Source organism: Aspergillus novofumigatus, assembly GCF_002847465.1.
Source record: "Aspergillus novofumigatus IBT 16806 chromosome Unknown P174scaffold_6, whole genome shotgun sequence".
In the NCBI taxonomy this organism is placed as follows: Eukaryota; Fungi; Ascomycota; class Eurotiomycetes; order Eurotiales; family Aspergillaceae; genus Aspergillus; species Aspergillus novofumigatus.
In genome coordinates this window covers 2,166,973-2,188,820 of record NW_020194279.1, presented here as the reverse complement: position 1 = coordinate 2,188,820, position 21,848 = coordinate 2,166,973, and the positions used below count along the sequence as shown (strand labels likewise).

General features: G+C 51.6%; 7 protein-coding genes across 7 annotated transcripts; 3 read left to right on the top strand and 4 right to left on the bottom strand.

Moving 5' to 3' along the window:
- Positions 1 to 4,671: 4,671 nt before the first annotated feature.
- On the top strand, positions 4,672 to 6,483 carry P174DRAFT_444123 (Rab family GTPase). The gene is made up of 3 exons (XM_024828005.1): positions 4,672 to 5,254; positions 5,366 to 5,429; positions 5,504 to 6,483. Exons 1-3 carry the CDS (start codon positions 5,171 to 5,173, stop codon positions 6,142 to 6,144), a joined length of 789 nt encoding a protein of 262 aa, XP_024680690.1. The 5' UTR covers positions 4,672 to 5,170; the 3' UTR covers positions 6,145 to 6,483.
- Positions 6,484 to 6,890: 407 nt separating this feature from the next.
- On the top strand, positions 6,891 to 8,252 carry P174DRAFT_444121 (40S ribosomal protein eS7). Its single transcript, XM_024828004.1, has 2 exons — positions 6,891 to 7,408; positions 7,479 to 8,252. Exons 1-2 carry the CDS (start codon positions 7,185 to 7,187, stop codon positions 7,843 to 7,845), a joined length of 591 nt encoding a protein of 196 aa, XP_024680689.1. The 5' UTR covers positions 6,891 to 7,184; the 3' UTR covers positions 7,846 to 8,252.
- A 105-nt stretch (positions 8,253 to 8,357) lies between these two features.
- On the bottom strand, positions 8,358 to 10,759 carry P174DRAFT_393815 (putative dynactin Arp1 p62 subunit RO2). The gene is made up of 3 exons (XM_024823610.1): positions 10,658 to 10,759; positions 10,131 to 10,596; positions 8,358 to 10,066 (listed from the first exon to the last, which is right to left on the bottom strand). Exons 2-3 carry the CDS (start codon positions 10,478 to 10,480, stop codon positions 8,443 to 8,445), a joined length of 1,974 nt encoding a protein of 657 aa, XP_024680688.1. The 5' UTR covers positions 10,481 to 10,596; positions 10,658 to 10,759; the 3' UTR covers positions 8,358 to 8,442.
- Positions 10,760 to 10,975: 216 nt separating this feature from the next.
- Positions 10,976 to 12,297, top strand: P174DRAFT_493174 (uncharacterized protein; the record flags this gene model as incomplete). The annotated part of the gene is made up of 2 exons (XM_024830843.1): positions 10,976 to 11,167; positions 11,254 to 12,297. 2 exons carry the CDS (start codon positions 10,976 to 10,978, stop codon positions 12,085 to 12,087), a joined length of 1,026 nt encoding a protein of 341 aa, XP_024680687.1. The 3' UTR covers positions 12,088 to 12,297.
- Positions 12,068 to 13,275, bottom strand: P174DRAFT_444119 (actin-related protein 2/3 complex subunit 5 family protein). The gene is made up of 3 exons (XM_024828003.1): positions 13,092 to 13,275; positions 12,631 to 13,031; positions 12,068 to 12,498 (listed from the first exon to the last, which is right to left on the bottom strand). Exons 2-3 carry the CDS (start codon positions 12,933 to 12,935, stop codon positions 12,276 to 12,278), a joined length of 528 nt encoding a protein of 175 aa, XP_024680686.1. The 5' UTR covers positions 12,936 to 13,031; positions 13,092 to 13,275; the 3' UTR covers positions 12,068 to 12,275.
- Positions 13,276 to 13,393: 118 nt separating this feature from the next.
- Positions 13,394 to 18,490, bottom strand: pmcB (putative calcium-translocating P-type ATPase(PMCA-type)). The gene is made up of 6 exons (XM_024821486.1): positions 18,037 to 18,490; positions 17,543 to 17,626; positions 16,644 to 17,489; positions 16,161 to 16,591; positions 15,972 to 16,114; positions 13,394 to 15,914 (listed from the first exon to the last, which is right to left on the bottom strand). The coding sequence occupies exons 1-6, from the start codon at positions 18,250 to 18,252 to the stop codon at positions 13,732 to 13,734; spliced, it is 3,903 nt and encodes a 1,300-aa protein (XP_024680685.1). The 5' UTR covers positions 18,253 to 18,490; the 3' UTR covers positions 13,394 to 13,731.
- Positions 18,491 to 19,453: 963 nt separating this feature from the next.
- P174DRAFT_514452 (FAD binding domain protein) lies at positions 19,454 to 21,577 on the bottom strand (the record flags this gene model as incomplete). Its single annotated transcript, XM_024832079.1, has 6 exons — positions 19,454 to 19,800; positions 19,863 to 20,018; positions 20,068 to 20,154; positions 20,211 to 20,701; positions 20,765 to 21,419; positions 21,562 to 21,577. 6 exons carry the CDS (start codon positions 21,575 to 21,577, stop codon positions 19,454 to 19,456), a joined length of 1,752 nt encoding a protein of 583 aa, XP_024680684.1.
- Between the last annotated feature and the right edge of the window lie 271 nt (positions 21,578 to 21,848).

Sequence of the window (21,848 nt, the reverse complement as noted above, 5' to 3'; positions counted from 1 at the left end):
GAATGCTAGTCGCATGGAATACGTAGGCTAGTGCAACGGGGGCGGGAAATCAGACGGAAAGGATTGGTTAGTTTTCACACTGTACCTACGTTAGGTGGCCCCACTGCCCCTTTCGTCGACTAGCCCGATTTCCCCGGCGACCGGGAGTTACAACCACAGTCGACAGTGTCAACTTGCATTGTCAACTTGACACAGACTAGAAAAGAAATAAAAGAATACAAGACATTTATGTATCATATCAACATGATGCTATCATTCGATACATCGACATAAATACCAAGGGAATCCTGGAACATGTCAGAGCACAGGAAATTCCGGAACATGTTCAATGATCAGTCTGGCCTGACGTTTGACTCAATCAGGAGAAGTGGACCAAACTAGGGGAAGAATCCCGAATCAATAGTCGCCCATCATGGTGGACTTCCCGAGACTAAGTACCTAGACAGGAGGGCGGGAAGCTTCTGGATTGGTTCTATTTATCCACTTGACGGCTGTTGACTTTTAGTGGCCTCAAAGGGTTAAGATCAGCCATGGAAGCCCCGTTTTTACAGATTCCTACGGTATGCCATCATCAAGGAAGATGGAGAGTGCTGATATTTTGCGCCGGAATATGCAGGATAAGCTAAGCGACAATTACACAGATCTCCCAGGCCACTGAGCATTCTCATGCATGGGGTAGCTTATTTCAACCAAGGCTTGACTGGCAGGATTCTTGTCCTGTAAACATATCAAGAAGCTCAATGGTTCCTTATCATATCGTGCATTCAGCCAACCAAAGGACAACTACTGACTTTGCTTTGAGTCACTGACAATACAACAATTTACTTGGAAAATTAGGAGTTTCAACCCAGAACACCCGTCTGAAGCGATCATACTGAACACGGTTAGAAGCAGGAAGATAGCTTGGAAAATTCAAGGGTAGGGCTTCCGGGGATCACAAGGTAATTCCGGTAGTACTGTAGATAGGTGCTATGGGTATTAGTTAATAATAATCAATTATCCCTCTCAGCCGTTTCCGCCTCACAGGAAAACCACGCGACAGAATCGGATGTAATGGGGATGAGATCATGAGCCTAGATAGGCGGAGTAACTTTGGGTTGAATTCGGATCCATCCGTTCTGTTCCTGGTGGGTGACTGGGTGCCTGGGTCCCCACCCAAATGCATATACCCAGTCCGTCGTGTCCGAAGAATCGGTTCCTGCTTTCTAGCTTTCTTCCAAGTGGAGAGCTGGAATTTTCTTTGCCTTTTCTGTTCTGGACCTGTCCGCCTTTTCTGCTACAAGTCGTTTTGTCTCATCTTTTCGGATATTCATCAGGTCTGCAATAATGACGCCTCACGGAAAAGTACGTCAACTCTGAGTACCTAAGGTACTAAGCACTGGGATTGATTGCTTGCTTGCTTGATGGCTGGGTACGGGATTCCGTGAGATAGCTTACACATGTCCTTCTGAATCAGGAGGAACGGGTTCATCCTTGCTAGTGGTCTCTGGCTTACCTCCGAGGTCCAACAGAATGATTTGGAAAACCTGTAGCCGGCAAGAAAAGTGACAGGTGATGGATAAAAGTACAGTCACTCACTGTCAGCAGGTGGGATTGCTCTAACAAAGAGAAGAAGGTTGGTTGGGTGGACGAGGCCTTAATAAATAAGGAACAAAACGCTATTAGCAATGTTTCGAGAACAGAAACTAATACCCCTCGTAAAGTCAAATAAAACCAGCCAGGAACACCCAGGAATAGCCAGCTTCACATGAACATTATCCTTATTAGAACTTTAATAGCCTTCAGATTCTCTGACTCTCAGAGCCAGAGAACGTTGGGACCGGAGCAAGTCAGGACCTCAGGTAGTCTAGTACTCCGTCCTCCGTACTGTAACCGCAAGTAGGTAAAACTCCTAAGAAAGGGGGATGCGCATCCACTGCGTCGCGTACCTCTCCCCCGGGACAAGGGAACGGGGAGAGCCGCTAAGAACAGAAGCTCCCCCTAATGATCTGACTTTTTGGGCCGGTCTCTCCTGTATCGATATTGTCTTCTTTTTCTCGTCATATTATTTAATTTAATTTAATTTTATTTTTTGGTATTGTTAATTCTCTTTTTTAATTATTATTATCATCATTATTATTTTCTGTTCGATTTTTCTTTTTCCCTTTATAAAATTCTTAATTCGAGAGTATGATTTATCGTTCTCAGATCTTGGGGGAAAATTAATTGAAAAACACAAGATAAATAAAAATAATATTGGTCCTGAGGTATCAACCAGGAGTGAATATTATCCATAGTCCCCATAGTCCATACCTAATTTACAACACCTATATATCTCTACGATGGACCCCCTTCAAGCTTGCTCGTGAATTCTTCATTCATTCCTCAACCACTCTCGCCCTGTCCTCTTCCTCCTTCTCCTCCCCTTCTGTCACCTTATTCTCATACGTTCCGTGCTCCCTCTCATTCCCTTTGGTGCTTCCCACCACTCGCAATCCTATCATTATCCCTTTCGGTGACGTTACCAAAGCGCCTCCCTCCCTCCCTTGCGATACGTCCAATCGTGTTTTCTTTTTACCAGCGGATCAGACGGAGCTACTTCCGCGCCACTATTGTACTCCTTTGTTCGAGAGATCGACCTCCCTGCCGTCTGTTGCATTAGTCTGTCCCATTTCGTCGGGCAGATTGCGCTTGGATCGAGACTTGCATTTCACGACTGTTACAATTCAGACTTCAGAAAGGGGGAAAGCAAAATAAAAAGAAGGAAAACAAGCAAAGGTCCTTTTAACATCGGATAAAGAACGCTGCAGAAGCCTCAGCAAAAGGGAAAAGGAAAAGATAAACACTGGACCTGTCGATTTGATTTCGGGCTCCACCTGGCCTCCATTCCTACAGTCCATTTTCTCGGATCATTCAGCGTCACATTCCTGCCCTACAGATCGTCTTTTCGCCGCTGCTGGTGCTTGCTGCATCAACAAGTTACAATACCCTCTTTCCCAGCTTCAGTGCTGTGGATATCCTTAATAAGAGGTTGCGCTTCCAATCTCATCTGCAGCTGCACCATCTATCGCCTGCATCATCACCGCCTCTTCTCGTTCGAGAACATTGGATACCTCGCGACATTTGCCATATACACACGATAATTTATTAATTTATTGGGGAATATATTTAAGCCCCCAAAGGAATCTTTTATTTAATTGCTCAGTGAGTCTCCTTCTCTGCGTTCACCCCGATTTTCCTCCGTTCGTGTGCATCCAGCGGGAAATATCAATATCTAACAATGGCTCTCTGTGTAGAATCCGAGATGATACTCCGGGATCTGTCAGCCTTCAACATGGGACGAGGCGCCTATGATACCACAGGAGTAAAGAAGCCCGGTGCTCCTCCACCACCGCCGTCCACCCGATAAAAACGCTTCTGAAAATCTCATACCACATGATACTATGACTCCTCCAAAAGGACAAAGTATTCTTTTGTGGTTCCATCACCATCTCCTTCGCTGGCGCTCATAGCGATTGGAATTCGTGTGTCTGCTACACTGTTGGCTCTTCTGTAAGCTTTCCTGATGGGCTCTATTCGTTCACATCGCTGACAGATATCTAGTCTTGTAACACTATTGCATCTTCGATATCACTTTATTTTTCTTTTGGCTACCTCGCTTTAATACCCTTCGACTTTGCTCGACTCCAGCGTTCGCGTTCTCTCCCACATTAGCAACCGCTGATCTTATCTTTCGATTCTTCGACCTCCTATTCGGTCACCTACGCTTTTAATCTCGCCGACATGAACCATCTCGGATGGATGATCTGTACCACCAAAAGTGCTTTTTTGTTTTTATTTGAGGATTTCCTTTGTTTCAGGCGTTCGGCATAGACGGGAAGGATATTACATGGGATACATGGGTTGATACCATAGAACTGACGGCCTCGCGGCCAATTCTTTCTTCTCTTTTCATAATTTTCTTTCCTTTGTCTCGACATCGATATTAGCATTGTGGGGCTTTCTGAATTCTATTGGCATATGTACTATATTGACAGCACGTTGAGAATAGACGCAAGTGTGCCTTGTGCCCTCTGAAATCAGGATATTTCGCATGTACCTTTGTCAAAATTTGGTAGTTAACCTTGACCGAGTCAGCATACCTTGAACGTTGACTCATTTGTTCCTGAGTAAGGTTATCGACGGGAGCATGCAGACCAATTTGCCCGATTGACGGTTGCCATGCATTATCTCAGCCTGCTAGTGGATCGTAGGACCCTGGTCGGAAGTCAAGGTGTTCGTCGTGCATGTGCTTCATCCCTTGGGCAGCTACATCATGGATGTATCTGGTTCTGGGCGAATCATGCGGTGCAACGTTGGCTTTGGAGATGACTGAACGCCATGCCACAAAAATTACTTACCTGACTAGCCATAGAACCTGTCTGGGGGCAGTGACATGTTCATTCTTTGGCCAGTCGATACGGGAAGATTGTTGTTTATACTAATCCGGTACATAGATGGACAGCTGAATACCTTAAGGTACCTTGGCTTGGGCAGGCTGGACCAACGTTGACAGGTAGCTTGCAGCCAATTATATTGGACTCCGCTGTCTCCCATTGTTCAGCGCATGTCTATTCTAACTGCATTTACTCCACTAGGTAGATGAGCTGTACATCTCTTAAGTCTTCAGAGAACAGAGAACTACACCCATTAGGCGCGATGACTCCCCTGAGAATGTGTCTACGTTTCCACTACAACTGACCTAGTTATCTAGTTGATTTGTGAATCACCAACCTGAGGCGGAAACATCCCGTGACTGCTGATGCCAGTGGAAACTGACGCTAAACCAGCTTCGGCAGCCTCATCTCCATAGGTCATCGCTGACGACTACGCCTCACTGGATACATGCCTGCCCACCTAGGTAGTAATCACCTATCAATCTATCTACTGGTTTGTGACAACTTTTACAGCTGTCACCGCTGTTTTCGCGACTTCTTCATCCTTATCAAACACCCTTGTCAGGATTGGATTCCGTGCAGTAGGGCCTGCGTACTTTAGGCAACCTTGACTTGATTTCCTACCCTGGTCCTCCGCGCTGCCGACCATACCGCCTAACGCGAGCTGACATTCTTCGCTCAGCGTTTGATAGCCGGTGTCCGTGTGTGAAGTACCTGCAAGAAGACCTGATCACATAAATTTGGGCTCGCCAACCATGTCTGACTCAACAAGCGCCAACGCCCCCAAGCCGAGCAGCAGCGTCAAGCTCGTGCTGCTGGGTGAAGCCGCTGTTGGAAAGGTACGGCGTCCCGGCATGGACTTTCCTCCCTACCCGTTTTTTCCTTTCGTTTCCGTCGTACACGGGTAACCAAAAGTGTCTGACGTTTTACTGAATTGCCCGGTTTTCTAGTCATCACTCGTCTTGCGATTTGTCAACAACGATTTTCAGGAGAATAAAGAGCCTACCATTGGAGGTGAGGAAGCCGGCTGAATTATTGCGACGGAAATCTTTTGCCGGATGCTGATGAGCTACTTCTGTGGAATTAAGCCGCCTTCCTGACGCAGAAATGTTCCCTGCCTACCCGCACCATCAAGTTCGAAATCTGGGACACAGCCGGCCAGGAACGCTTTGCTTCGCTCGCCCCGATGTACTACCGTAACGCCCAGGCGGCGCTGGTAGTCTACGATGTCACAAAACCGTCCTCCCTCACCAAGGCAAAACACTGGGTTGCCGAGCTTCAACGTCAAGCTAGCCCCGGGATCGTGATTGCCCTTGTTGGCAATAAGCTGGATCTCACGAGCGATGGCGGGGAGGCCGCTGAGCAACCACAAGCCAATGATGAGCACGAATCATCTGGCGCTGAAGGCGAGGACGCTACCGGCGATAACCATGAGGAGCAGGAAGCTACCCCGGGAGATGCCCGGAAGGTCTCGACACGGGAGGCTAGTGCCTATGCGGAGGAAGAGAGCCTTTTGTTTTTCGAAACCAGTGCCAAGACCGGCACGAATGTCGCTGAGGTCTTTACTGCGATCGCCAATGCTATTCCTGAAAGCAGCTTGAAGAGTGGACGGGGTGCCGGTGCGGGAACCGGTCAAACTGCCCTGGGTGCTGGACGTCCCGCGGACGATACAAGAGTCAATCTTGGAGATCGAGCCGCTGCTACAGCCAAGGAAGGTTGCGCCTGTTAAATTGATTCTTCTCTGTCCGCATTTTCTTCTTTCCCTGAATACGCATATGCTGTAAGCGCCATAGCTTCAGAGATTAGTGCGCCTTGGAACAGGATCGGCCTGGTTCCAATGCATGCAACCTGTCCTAATAGTTCAAGGCGTGTTCTTTTATTTCCCGCATTACTCTGTGACTGCTTGGGACTCTTTCTCTTTTCTACTCTTGTTCATCTTCCGAATGTCTTGCCCTGCTGTGACTTCCTATTGATCCCCAGTGCGTTTTGAGCCAGTTGAACCTGATTCTGAAACGTTGTATTTTCTAGCCGAATGTGGATATTGTGACAGTCCACCTGTTGAGCTGTAAAATTGAATTCCTTAAGAGAAACCTACTACGCCAACTCTGTACAAGACTAACAAGAAGTCCTACGTAGTCTGTCGATGACCTGTAAATGTGATGTAAATGTTAGTGCCTTAGGCGCAAAGGGCGAAGAAAGTCACGGGATGAGCGATCCCCTAAGAGGGCAGAGGCTAACCCCACAACGGCAAAGCGCAATACCGCTAAGCGAGGCGCCGAGACTCCGATCCCACACCAGCACGACCGAGCGCAAATTGTAGGGTAGGAACTCCGTCCTGAACCTCGATTATTTTCCCCTTCGACGACCAACTCCCCTCGCGACAAGGAAAGCAGCACCAGCAGCACAGCCAGCTACCCGTCGCTCGTCTGCAATCATGGCTGCTATCAACAAGATCGCCCACAACTCGCCATCGAGGCAGAACCCCTCCGAGCTGGAGACTGCGATCGCCGGCGCTCTCTTCGACTTGGAGAGCAACACACAGGACCTGAAGGCCACCCTTCGGCCCCTGCAGTTTGTCTCTGCCCGTGAGGTAAGACTCGCCTGATTACTTTGTCTTCCAGTCCGCATGAGTCCAGTGTCAATTGCACCACAATTGTTCTTCGAAGCGAGGAATGGGAAAAAAACAATAAATATTGGACGGGTGTGGTATATCTATATGCTTGATGGGATTGTGTGCGGAGATTGCTCTGCGTGCGCAAGCTTGTTTCAATGGCAGATTTTACACGTCTCTTCGCAGCCTGGGAAATAGGGAAGACTAGATGGAAGGGTGATACGGGTGTGATGGACACTGGACTCATACGGGCTTTTGTGCATAGCTATTTTCTCAGGTCATCTAACACGGTACTACAGGTTGAGGTCGGCCACGGCAAGAAGGCCGTTATCATCTTCGTCCCCGTCCCTCTCCTCCAGGGCTTCCACAAGATCCAGCAGCGGTACGAACTGCCAAGCAGAAACCAGCATCACAGCGGATGAACTGCAGAAACTGACACGGAATTTGTATAGCCTGACCCGTGAGCTCGAGAAGAAGTTCTCCGACCGCCACGTCCTCTTCGTTGCTCAGCGCCGCATCCTGCCCCGCCCCAAGCGCTCTGTCAACTCCCGCACCAACCAGAAGCAGAAGCGTCCTCGCTCTCGCACCCTGACCGCTGTCCACGACGCCATCCTCAACGACCTCGTTTACCCCGTCGAGATCGTCGGCAAGCGTATCCGCACCAAGGAGGACGGCAGCAAGACTCTCAAGGTCATCCTGGACGAGAAGGAGCGTGGTGGTGTTGACCACAGACTCGACGCCTATGGCGAGGTTTACCGCCGACTAACCGGCCGCTCTGTTGTCTTCGAGTTCCCCCAGAGCGGTGCCGCCGAGTACTAGATTTATTTATCCTTGTCAGAATCATGTGGTTTAGATAAATAAAGCGAAGTGCACACGGAGGGGTCCTGGTGGGATTTCGTGTCGGGGGCGGGTTCTCGCGCGAGAGAGAGAGACAGGAATGAGAAAAGGTTGACTTTTTATTTCCCACGCACAAAATATGCATTCTCATCATGGCCCTTCTGCGATGGGGTAGCTTGATCTGGTTCTCGGGTACAAGGATAAAGGTTCCTGAAATGAAGGGATGCGATGTGATAATAAAAAAATCATGATCTACTGGTTCCAGGCTTTTCTTTCCGGCATGGTTAAAAAGACTCATTTTCTTCCATTCTTCTCCTGGTCCACTCGGCGTCCTTTCATAGAAACCCATGGTTAGGGCTTTGGGTTTAGACCTGGACCGTCTCCATGCCATCGTAGCTCAGCACCCAGCGCTGAGCTTTCAAGTTGCCTTGCGTAGCATGGGGTATATCAAGGAAAGTATTTTCACTGTGAACACCTGAGCAGTCGTAAATACTCCGTATGTACGCATATATTAACGCAATGGGTATGTAAACTATCTACGGAGTATATAGATGTATCCACCTGAAAAAGCGAAACCAACTATGCAAGTTCTGCCGTGATTCGGCCAACCCCCAGCACCATCCAATACGCCAATTCTCTCTTGACCGTATCGGAGTTCTGCCCCTTCCCAGCAGCCTGCTCCATCTGATTCTCCGAGTCCCATTCCATACGAACAAAGACCGGGATCTCGAGGACGTCTTCGTCAGGCTGGAGCTGGTTCTTGGGGTCCTTGGCCTGTCCGCTCCAGTCGAGGCTGCCATTGTTGTTACCACTATCGTCATCATCGTCGATGCTGGCGCTGCTATCCCCGTCCCCATCGTCATCATCACCACCACCACCGAGAGATTGCCGTCTGCGGGTCCCTAGACTGCCGCCGGGTAATGTCCCGGGAACAACTTCCAGGACGACGGTCGTCCAGTTCCGTCCCTTGTCCCAGACTTTGCCTGCCTCTGCGACTTTCTCGTACCCGAGGTTCATCCCGCCCGAGCGGGAAGAGCGCTGGTCTCCTCCTGTTGTGCCCTGCAGGGCTTCATCCCAGACGTCGCTGTTGGCTCCGATGTCGAATTGCGGGCAGAGAATTGTGACTTTGGTGGCTACGCGGCCTGGTGTTACTGAGGGCGTAGCGAGGGTTACCCGAACAGGGTCGAACATGTGGTTTTTGAGGGTCAGAAGGAGCTGGAAGGGTTTCAGCGGGGGGAGGGCGTCCAGGTTAGGAGTTGAACTGGATGTTGAAGGTGTTATTGCGGGGAGACCCGTAGGCGGTCCCAGGGCTAGAGGTCGTAGAGTCGGTAAAGGTATGTAGCTGAGGGCAATGAGACGGATGCGAAACCGGGTGGACTGAGGCTTGAACTCGGGCTTGACGAGGATGTGCTTGCACGACTTGCAGCGTTTCGAGCGCTTGGTTCGGAGTAATACTGGTAGAGGGAGAAGATCCTCCACGAACCGAGCATCGGGGGACTGGAACATGCGCTGCTCGATCGACGCGAGACCGTCCCAGCCACATTCTTCCGAGGCAATTCGCTGGACGATGGCGTCTTCTGCGCCGGGAGCAGGGACTTTCAGACCCTCGCTGGCGGTCAAAGCTTCTCGCATGACTGGAGGCTTTGATTTAGGTTTCTTGTTGGCACCACCGTAGAGATTGCTGAGCCGTGATGAGGCCGCATAGAGAGACATTATACGGTTTAGAGCACCAGGTGAGGCAAAGCCAGGCCCAAAGTCGGTACCCAGAGGATCTGTGGGCGATGTGGACGTCGCAGCTATCTGGTCTTTGTAAAACGCCTTGAGCGCGGAGAACCTCCCATCCGAAGTCAAAGGGGCGGCAGACTGGTCGCCGGATGGCGTAGATTGACCATCTCTGCTTTCTCCTGGGGTCGGAAATTGATCGTCGATGGTGGAGTATGTGGACAAAGGAGACTTGAGCTCACCCACGGTTTTGGACATCTGCCTACCGCGAGCGGTTGTAGTATCGGTCATCTTGGAAAGCTGTGCGCAGATGTTGGTAGGCTTGTCGAATTTGATTCCAATGTCCAGAGATGACCACATGCAATATGCGCAGGAAAGCACCCATGGTCCTTGTTGGCCTTCACTTCCCGTGACATTCTCGAGCGTGTTGACTGCAAGAGGTGCGGTGCATATGGGGCAATTGAAGCAGTTCCTGGCGCATCTAACCGGAGCAAGCAGCTCTTCAGCGGGGAACTACTGGCGAAACAGGACCTAATGGCACCCACCTATTACCCTCACTTCGAACCATGCTGCTCGGCGTCTCGAACAGACAATTCGGACAATACCAGCACACAATCTCCTCTGTGATGCATCGCGGACATTTTATCTGATGGCAGTCCTCACAGTACAGCAGCTGTTCTGGAGGATGCAGAGAGAAGTTGGAACGCGGAGCTCGGGGGTCGAATGTCTGCTCCTCCTCCTCTTCCTCCTCTTCAGTATCGGCGACTGTTGAAGGGACTCCCTGTTCTGGCTTTTTGGTGGGAGACTCTCGCGACCTTCGTTTTCTGGAACGATCAGGAACAGGGGTATCCGCACATGGACATGAGATATAGGTATAGGGGAAAGGGCGCGACATGGTGAAGGCGGTTTCTTTCTCAAATTGTATTAAATTGACCGCGAGCCGAATGGTGTCTTATACGGCGTAATTGAACATAATCCCAGGAGCACCTTGGTACGATATGGAGCCTACTCCTGTGATGGTTAGCTGTCACTGTCGGTAGGCGATATGTATTCCACAGCGGGGTAATCTCACAATTAAAGAGCATCACTTCAGATGCATATGATGTTTTCAACAAGTCATGTCAGCGAGACAATCTCCACCATCTGCGTTGTTCAATTCAGACAAGAAACCAGGCGTGGAGAATAGAGATGTTTTTTGTCCCAACGCGAAATTGCGGAGTTCCTCTGAGCAACAAAAATAAAGTCGACGTCACCTGCCGACAGCTTAACGACTGCTCGATCGCATCAACATCCCAGGCCCGTCAATTGCATCTCGAACTGAATACATATCAAATTTCGGAATGCTATAGACTTGACATCTGACAATCAATTCATATACTCGCAGATCACCATGTCACTCCGCCATATATTCCGTCGAGCGGTCCGATCACAGCCCTTGTACACTGCAACGAGGAGCTACGCCAGCCAGACACCCGGCAATCCAGTAATCGATGTGTTCAACCGCAAAGTCAAGCATCTCCAGAGAGACCGCGCAGCTCGGAACGTGGACGAGAGCAGGAAAACAGACTACATCAAGGACGAGGTGGCTACACGGTTGTGCGAACGGCTACTGGCAAGCTCTTCTGCTCGAGTCCTTGGAAGGGTTATGGCTAACCTTCTGCCCTGCAGGATATTAAACGAGATTTCCCCCATGTCCTGGACCTAGGCGCCAACAGCTGCAACATCGCCCGCGCCCTGACAACACCAAACCCGGACCCCAGCACCGAGACATCGCCGCCTCTAGCGGACAAGATCTCCAAACTCACCTGCATCGACACGTCCCACGCCCTCCTCTACCGAGACGCAGACGAGCCCTTCAACAAGGGGATCAATCTTGAGCGGCAAGTCGTCCAGGACCTCGAGACCCTGCCCTTCGAACCCAACACCTTCGACGCCGTCCTGTCCTCCCTTTCCATCCACTGGATCAACGACCTTCCCTCTCTCCTGGCACAGGTGAACAGCATCCTCAAGCCGGACTGCCCCTTCATCGCAGCCATGTTCGGCGGCGACACGCTCTTTGAGCTCCGCACGTCGCTGCAGCTGGCGGACCTCGAGCGGAGGGGTGGCGTCAGCCCGCATGTGTCCCCTCTGGCAGACGTCCGGGATGTCGGCGGGCTGCTGAACAAGGCCGGATTCAAGATGTTGACGGTGGACGTTGAGGATATTGTGGTCGAGTTCCCGGATACATTTGCGCTCATGCAGGATCTCCAGGCGATGGGGGAAAACAATGCCATTTTGCATCGGGAGTTGGGGCCTATCTCGCGCGATGTGCTCTTAGCAAACGAGGCGATCTACCGGGAGTTGCATAAGGAGGAGGGGTCGAGGGGTATCCCCGCTACATTTCGCCTGATATACATGATCGGGTGGAAGGAAGGGGAAGGTCAAGCGCAACCGTTGCAGAGAGGCAGTGGGCAGGTTAATCTGAAGGATATCCTTGGAGGCGGGTCCTTCGATCGTCCATAATCATATGGTTCTTGAATGAGGATCTCGAATGAATAAAAAGAGAAAAACAATATGTATAATAGAAGCTGCGCAATCTAACAAGGATATCACCCATCCGCAACGCAGAGGAACCAAGCTCGACTTCTAAGACAAATAGAAAAGAAAGAAGCACCACTAAACCTCCGAGTACCTCGTAGTAGTTTGTCTCCTCAAACCGTCCTCCGATCCGTCATAACCCGAACAATCGACCCAGTACCCGTAAGCTCAACCAACCTCTCATGCCAGCTCAGCAACACACTCATCTGCTGCGCACTGCCGCCCTCACCCAGATTCCGAGCCTGAATCTGCGAGAACCCCGTGTTCTGCGGAGACACCGACTTCCGAGGCGACTGCGCCCCGCCACCAGGAGCCGGAGCAGCCATTCCCTTGTACCTAGTCACCGTCAGCACCGAGTCTCCCTTCCCGACAGTATTTATTGCCCGCAAGGCAAGGCAAGGCAAGGGCAACCTACAAATACTTCATCAGACAGTCCGCCCTCTCTGATCCGCCCTCCCCGCTACATACCCCTCCAGTACGCGGGTCATCTCCCCCTGGCGGATCCCCTGCAGCACATCCACAACGGTAGCCATGTGCACCTCCTTGGCGCGATCGTCGCCTCCCAGCGGGGCCGTGTCGAGAACGTACCGCAGGGCGCCCTCGGGGTCGCCGCCGCGGAGCAGCTGGCGGACTTGGCTGGCGACGTTGGCAGCGTCGGAGGATGTCTGCGGGGGTGGGAGGGTAGCGGGGAGGAGGGTCTCCATGGGGAAGTTGACCGAGGACTCGGGGTCCAGCACGTCGATGTTGATTGTGCGGTAGTTTAGCTGTGCCATGGCTGCTTTTTGCTGTGATTTCGGATAGGGGTGTGGGTGTATGACGACAATGGAGATTCGGGAATACAAAACAACACTAATTCAGGGAATTGAAAACTGTTTGCAGAGTTAGTAGCTTGTTAGATTGGTTCGCACGAGTATCGAGAGAACACATACCTGCCTAAGGTTCAATGTCGGTGGAATGAAGCGGGGGAAGCTCCAGATGACGTACGGTGATGTGAAGACGGGGAGTGGGCTATATTGGTGTGCGGTCAGATGGCTATGAAAAACAGTCGTTCGGTAATTGCTTATATGACTGTAAATTCAGGGAGGGGGAATTGAGCGAAACGGGACAGCTAAGAGACAGCTTAACTTGGACGCCTGCTGAGGATGGGCATGTCGTGGATCTTGCAGCCTTAGGCAGAAACTCCACTTTGTACGGATTACTCTTTACGTATTCTTCGCCATCCAAGCTTGGATTTCTATTCACTCAAGGATGAAGTTAAGTAATTCTCGATGCTTTCAAGATGAAATCAGACGATGCACCATTATGCTAATTAACTATCGTACAATTTCTTTCACAAAGTCAGAGAACGCTCAAGCTAGACAGGCAGCCAACAACGCCAGTCATTTGCTCTCAGCAAATGATGCAGACAAACGTAGAGCAAGAGAACAGAAAACGAGTATGCCAAACCATCGTTACAAAGTATATGCGTATGTATATATCTAGGGAGCGTCGTCAATCATGTGAAGTTCAAGTAGGCCCTCCCACAGCCAGAAGTGATTTGGAAACAAGCCGAGTGGTCGTATAGAATCATTAAGAGCTCGTAATCGTAATGGGAGGCACAACTACCGGCGTGGCAGGTGCGTTGGGCGTATGCTGCTTCTCCACGTCTGTCAAGGGCGCTTCCTCCTTCTCTGTCTTGGAGTCGTCCTCCTCCGCGTTCCGACGCAGGACACGACGGCTGAAGCGCTTGACAGGTCGCATCATAGACGAGACTGTTCTCGAAATGGCACGGAAGACCATGCCAATCGGCCGCAAGGCGGTGCCCACAACTAGGACGACGAAGTTGATTATAACCTCGACTGGCCGGTCGGGTATCAATCGCAAGACCACTGCCCATGGCAGACAGGCAATGGCACAGACGATGCAAATACCCCATTGAACAGCGTCCAGGCGAGTCACACCAAAGGCTGCACCTCCGACGTAGATGATCATTACTTGACCCCCGACCATGATGCAGTTGATTCCGAGGAACCAGTAGTTCCGGAACATGCCTTCGAATATGTTCAACCTGTTGTCAAGTCTTCGGTTGTTGAATTCGTTGAAAATTTGCATCCAAACAAATGTGTTGAAAACGATAGTGTCGAGCTTCAACTGACGATTGTCGGTGCCGAGGCGGCTTCCGAGAAGCTTGTCGCCAGCGAAGTAGAGCATAAAGGTGACGGCAAGCTGATAGATGGCCTGTCCGATGATCATCTTCCACATAGTCACAGTGAAAAGTGATGCACTCTTGGGGACGGGCTTGCGGTGGAGAATCTTTTCTGTCGGGGGGTCAGTTGCAAGTGCGAGGGCGGCAAAGGTGTCCATGATCAGGTTGACCCAGAGCAGCTGAACCGCACTCAAGACACTCGAATTGTCACTGCTGTAGAGGGACGAGACAAAGGTCAAGATGACAGCAGTAATGTTGACTGTGACCTGGAATTGGAGAAACTTTGACACGGCATCGTTAACAGCTCTGCCCCAGGCGATTGCCGTAACAATAGACTTGAAGTTGTCATCGAGGAGGATAATAGAGCTGGCCTCCTTGGCAACCTCCGTGCCTGCAATGCCCATTGAAAAACCGACATCAGCTGTCTTCAAGGCTGGTCCGTCGTTGGTGCCGTCGCCGGTGACAGCGACGGTTTCGCCCAGCTTCTTGAGCCGTGCCACCAAGATCCGTTTGTCTTCGGGCGAGGAACGAGCCAGGACTTGCAGGCGGGGAATGACCTCGTCCATCTCCTGGTCTGACAGCTGACGGAATTTGGGACCCTCCATGACAATGCCATCCTCTGTCTTGATTCCGCAGGATTGGGCGATAGCGGTGGCCGTTGCGATATTATCACCAGTGACCATCTTCACCTGCACACCAGCAATACCGCACTTTTGAATCGCAGCCGGCACCTCGGGTCTCAGGGGGTCCTGGATACCCACAACACCAAGCCAAGTCATATCACGGAAGACATCTTCGAACTTGGCAGCAGATGGGTCGTCTTCCACGCGTTGTGCATCCTTTGGAGGCCAGCTTGGGAAGTCCCGGTACACGAGGCCGATGGTGCGCAGGGACTTCACAGCATAAGACTCGACCGTATCAAGCATCTTCTGGCGGTCCTCCTCGGTGAATGTGTCGATCAGGACACCATCCGAAGAGGCACTAAGATCGGAGACCTTTGAGGAGCATGCGCCAACCATGATCTCGGCGGCGCCTTTGACCAGCAGACGATAGCCTGCCGCGGGATCACGGTAGACCACACCCATACACTTGCGGGCGGAGTCGAAGGGGATCAGCTGGACAATTTCCGCAGAGCCACGTTCAGTAGTCACGTCCATGCCGAGATAGTCTCTGGCCATTTGCAGCATTGCCACCTCGGTCTTACTTCCGATGAACTCTCGTGACCCTTCCTTCTCTTCCTCGAACGCGGTGGAATTCAACGCAATGCTCTTGATGATCAGGTGGCGTACTGCAGTTGAGCATTGCTTGAAGATCCCGGCCACGGTACTGGAGTCGTCTGACGGCTCGGCATCCTCCGTTCTGTCCTGACTGAAGCTCTTTTGAGTTCCAAGGGTCCCAGCGACGACAGTCATTTTGTTTTGCGTCAGAGTGCCGGTCTTGTCGGAGCAGATAACAGTGGCATTGCCCATGGTCTCGCAGGCACGAAGGACACGGACAAGATTGTTTTCCTTGACCATTCGTGTCGTGGCAAACGCAAGAGCTAGTGTTACGGCCAGGGGAAGGCCCTCTGAGGAGAATTAGTCAAACGCTTATTTCATACCGAAGGGGCTCTTGAGCGTCTTACCGGGAATCGCCACAACAATGACCGTGACCGCAACGATAAGAATATCGACAAATTCCTTGCCTTTGACCGCTGGACTGGCAGGGTTATCCGGCAGTTGGGCAACGAATCTGAAGAACAAGGCGAAGAACAAAATGATCGCAGCGCTATTAAGGTTAGCATGAGTCCTGTATATTGAGCTGGTTATCCTACCTAGAGCCAAGCCATCCGATCCAGTTGGCAAGTCTTCCCAGCTTCACCTGAAGAGGAGTGGGATCGTTCGACTCTTGCAGAGAGAGCAAGATACGGCCATAGGACGAGTACGGTCCAACACTTGTCACGAGGAAAGTCCCTACTCCTTCAAGGACTTTACTGCCTGAGATCATGAAGGGGTCTAGTTTCTTCGTGGCGGCTCCGTTGACAATGCGCTGCCAAACCTCGTGTCCATTGGTCTTCTTCATCGCGTCCGATTCTCCAGTGGCGGAGGACTCGTCACATTTGATTCCGTGACCAGAGATGAGAATACCGTCTGCAGGAACAGAGTCGCCGGGTTCCAAGTGGAGCACATCACCGACCGTGATATCGAAGATGGAGATCATAGCGACTTTGCCTGAGCGAACAGCCTTGACTTCCCGATCGCTATTCTGTGACATGATTAGAACAAAATAGACAAAGCGCGGAGATCATTCCACCTACCCTCTTATTCAACTTGGCAAACTGTCTCTCCTTTTGCCAGTCATTCACGGCAGTCACGACGGTTACAATCAGAATAGCCACGCAGATGGCGACACCTTCGATCCAGTCCACCCCATGCCCCTCATCGACTGTTTCATAGATACCCAGGGACAGCGAGACGATAGCGGCTATTGTAAGCAGAATGATAATCTTGTCGTTGTAAGCGAACCACAGCAGCTTCAGGAAACCCGTCGATTTCCGCGCAGGCAGCTTATTCTGGCTGAAGACGCGGATACGGTCCTGGAATCTTGACCCGCCGCCCGATGTTGGTGCTGGTGCTGGTGTCGTCGGTGCGTCGTGTGAAATTTGTTTTGAGAGGTTCTGGTCGCTAGAAGTGGCTTCCTGAAAATCGACCGTACCGTCTAGGAGAGCCTCGTCCTCGGATAACCCAGACGTCAAGTCGGTCCGCAGACCTTTTTCCAGCCCGCGCAGTCCCCCGAGCGCCTGGAACGCAGCGAGCGACTTGGGATTGAGCATCTTGTTGAGCTGGCCCGGGGAGAAGGCGAACTTGTTGTTCTCGACCCGGAAATCCTGCTCATTGCGCGGATCCGGAGTCAGGGCCTCGGACAGAGGTACATCATCGTAGGCCTCTTTCGATATGGTGAATTCCGAGTTTGCCCGGGACCGTGCGACGGTGTCTGCGTTTGAAGCGAATGATTCTGATCGGGGACGTAGTGTGTCCCCGTCTATTGAATTCGGCGTCCGAGGGTGATCATTCTGGACCGTCAACCGATTTGAATCTACCGTTGATGGAATCTCCAGTGACAAAGACGGTTGCTCTGATGACTGGGAAGAGAAACTCTGTCGCTTGCTCATCGTTAGCATATCACTCAAATTTAGTGACAAGGCAGATCAAATACCTCTCTATCTTGAAGATTAGCCTGAGGGCTTAGGAGGCAGTCCTCACGGCTTCCGTTTGGTGTCAGCATGATAATACCGACACGCTTTCTAGATTAGTAAAATAATTTGAAAACGATAATTATCATCTATCAATATAGCAGGAGAAGGGGCAGAGGTAGAGGTAAGCGGTTTGGACGGGGTTTTATCGATCTTTGAGAGTGGCTGAGTCGGCCTTGGTAAGATGAAGGTATCATTTATCCAAAAGCACCAAGAAAATCATCCGACGCCATTTCTGATTGGGGCAGGTGGAAAGAATAAAACGACATAATTAAGACACTCTAGATACAGTAACACACAGGCTAGAAAGGATTTCTGTCTCCTCACTTGACCAGGTATCGGCATTGTCCTGCACAATTTGCCCAAGAGCTTGGCTTCAGCACAGCCCTCCTTGTCGCGATGCGGAGCATTCCAAAACAATAAAATTTAATAGGAGGAGTACTATCTGGGCCCGTACCTCCGAGAAAGATGAAATCATCAACTCCAAACCTGGGAACGCTCCATTTGTCATCCCAGGTCCAGACGAACGGACGAGTAGGTCAACCTGTATAGACGCCAGGGGCTTCCTCAACCCACCCATACTCCGGCGCAACTGCACGAGAATAGAACCGTCAACGGCGCCTGCAAAACAATCCCCAAACGGAGGCCAAGCGCGAGGGGCGAGACCTCGCATATGACTGGTCCCCAAAGGCGCCCATATCAGTATGAACCAAAATTCAAACTGAGGCGGAATTGGAATACACCCACTGCGCGCATCAGATTGAGCAGTGCGCGATTATTGGAGTAGCCAGTGAGCTTTGCCGCCTGCATAGTGTCTGGAACCGACGGTGCTGCGCCTCGCTTGGCCGGTAGGCAAATCACAATAGACTTTTCTATTCGATCCGCGCGTACGCAAGAGGCATCTGGGCATGCGTATGTGGATGCGATAATCAGCACCTAGGACGGCATACCGCTCCGTCCAGTCACCCAGTCAGAGCTTTGTTGACTGAGAGGAAGGTCAACCGTGGTTTCTGAGGAAACCATGTGATTGTCAATTCAATTCAGTCGTCAATGGTTGACAAGCAGCCACAGGATGCTCTGCTGAGGACGCAGCCACATCTGTGGTGCTGCGCCACATCTCAAAAACTTTCGGCATATCTCTTCGAACTGTCAAAACTCCATCATTGAGAGGGTCAGGAACCCGCGCGGAGGCGAAAGGTCGCGATCTTGCGATGATGGGACCAGGAGAAAGGATGTGGCGCAGTTGTGGCGGTTGTGGCGAGTGGCCCTGGTCGTATTCGTTCCAGGGTAGTTACCATGAGCGATGAGCCTCATTGACACTAGGTGAGGCTTAGAATTTTGGTTTAAGCTTGTTGGATGGTTGACAAGGGTAAATGGCAACTCTTGCAAGGAGAAAGGTAGTGGAGGAATAACGATGGAAAAAGAAGCGAAGCAGAACGTCGCCTGGCTGTAGGCAGCATCATTAAGGTATCATGAGGAGTGTATTGTATTGTCATAAATTACAAAGGGCACTCCGGTAGTACAGTGTCTAGTGGTGTAAACTTCTGTATGGCATTACACTTCCTCAACACCATGATAACAGTTCTACATAGGCATCACAAGCTCCATTCTATACACACTTTGCCAGCTTATGCAACTGCAGAGGCTTATTTGGAATCTCACATGCTTGCTCGCCGTGTAGCTTATTTGCAGCCTGTTCCTACAAAGACCTAGTGTGTTGGTCATCTCTCCATAGCCACAATCACCAGGTTCTGTATGCGTAGTTTTACCGTCAGCCGGGTAAATGCATTCATTATTCGCTGATTGCTGTTTGAGCCGGTACGATGGAATACGATCTGGCCTATGGGGAGATCTGCAACGGCGGCTAGTCTAGTCTATTCCTCCCAATCGAATTCTCCCTCGTTCAACAACTCAGCATATCGGTTCCCCAGCCCACAAAAACACCCTCTGGACCGTCCCACCTCATCATCCTCCGCCTCCTTCCTGCCTAGCACCTCCTCCATGGCCCACGCAATCCTCTCAGCCCCCAGCCGTGCTCCTTCAAGGTTCGGCGCCCCAGGGCCGATACGCAGCGAAGCCAGCCTTCCTGTCAAGAACAGAGGCACATCAGCCCGCCACATCAGATCATCTGTGATGCACGGGAGCCCTTGCTTCGTCTCGATAGGGTAGTCGCGGTGCATTTGGTTTAAGAGCGGCAGCTCCTGGACGTCGCACTTCATGCCTGTTGCGCAATAGATGTAGTCGATTGGGGGAGGTCCGGAATGGGAGGGTCTGTGGTGAGACGCCATGTCTGCGACGCGGGGCAGTATTCCTTGCTGCAGATGACGGTGCGCGTGTGGATAGAGACTTTGTTGCGGGCTGCGTGGTGCTTCACGATTTTCTGGTAGCGCGGCGTCATGCTGCCGCCGTTACGGGCTATTTTGATCGTCTCGAGACGTTCTACTTGATGTTAGTCAAAAAGCCTCAGGTGGGGAAATCAGAGACAGACCTTCGTCGGTGTCTGCGCCCCAGAATGCTGCTTTCTCAAAGTTTCGGAACTTGCCCATCCAAGGCAGACTGATGTCGAAGTGTTTCACTTACTCTCGTTAGCAGGCACTCTAGATTATCGTGACTACCATGTATCCGACTTACCCTTGAGGTCTGACCGCATGATGAACCACACCTTGGTGACACCCTTTCGAACAGCCATGTCGACAATCTGTGCAGAGGACAGCCCTCCACCGACGACGACGACATTCGTCTCCTGTCTCTGCTGTATTTTCCTTTTCACATTAGGACTAGGGAATGTCTGGATCTCGCTGCTATGGCAAGCACCCATTTTCTCCTCGGCAGACATTTCAAACGGAAAGACCTTCGTCTTGCCCGGCCCAATAGCCAACACCGCAGCCTGACTGTAAAACTTCCTCCCGTCACTGGCAGTCACTGTAAAGATCTTCTCGCCCGGCGAGATCTGCTCATGAACGCCATAACGGACATCATCGACCTCATTCTGGAGAACCAGACCAGGTGCATCCAGCCCATACCGCTCAATAATACTAGCACAGTAGTCCGCAAACAGCCCTGTCGACGGCGAGAAGTAATCCTTCCGATCTCGTTCATCGATCTCCACCTCGCCAATCGCCCTGCAACCCTCCTTAGCGACTCTCCCCTAACACAGCAGCTAGTGAAAAATCAAGTCCACTTACACAGGCTTCCCCCGCAACCTCTTCTTCTTCTTCTTATGCTTGCTCACCTCTTTCCCCACACACCCCGGAATCTCCCACAGATCCTTCTCCCGCCCCGTCTCCTGCGTATACGCCAGCATCCCGTCCCGGTCGGCGGGATCCACATGGAAGAACATCGGGCTGCGCAGCTGAGCAATCTCAAGCGTCTTGAACGCCCGGTGCCACCGCTCCATCCACCCCGCAGCGGTCCCATCCAACACCACCATCGAGATTCCTCCCTTCCTGCCCATCGCCTGCATCTGCGTCTCCTGCCCATCGTCCACCGACGACGGGCTCGAAGACAACGACGGCGGAGAGGAGAGAGTTGCCGCTCCTGAAGTATCCGGGGCTGTAGACGACGAACTTGAACGTCGATGCGAACGCTGCCGCTGCCGCTTGTCGTAGCTCTGCCACTTCTCCGCCTTGACGGCATTGAGTTTCTTCCCGTGTGCCTGCACGAGCGTCATCCGTCCGCTATGCTTGTTGATCCAGTGGTAGCGCTGGTGTTCTTCGTCGGTGAACATGGCGGAGGGTGTTTGTTCGTTTAGTCGCGCGGCGACGGCCAGGCCGCAGGGTCCGGCGCCGATGATGATTACATCGTGGAGGGTGGGGAGGGGATGGGCAAGGAGGAGGGAGGCTGCGTCTTGCTCATTGTGTTAGGTTTGGTTTGGGTTATGGTAGATGAATGTCGGTGAGGCAATTCCTGGTTGTGACAAGATAGCAATGCAAGGGAATGCCATGGTGCTGGCCGCTTATTTGCAGTACGCTATGATATATACCGATGGTTTTTGCCATAACCCAGGAGGTACTTGGATCCCAAGGTCCTTGTCTGACCTTCCTGGAGTCGATGATGTGCAGCGCTGCTGGGGACCCTGGGGGAGATAAGCGAGGGTTCTCAGTGGATACAAGCATGATCGAATCGGGAATGTGGGCACGCAGTCTTCACTTACGGGCCATAGTTGTCATTCAATGACCTCGTGGACTTGATAATCTCGTTTGGAACGGTACCTTTGCTGGGCTCCGTTGTCGATGGGGCAGAGTTGACCCGATTCGGGCTACTGTGCGC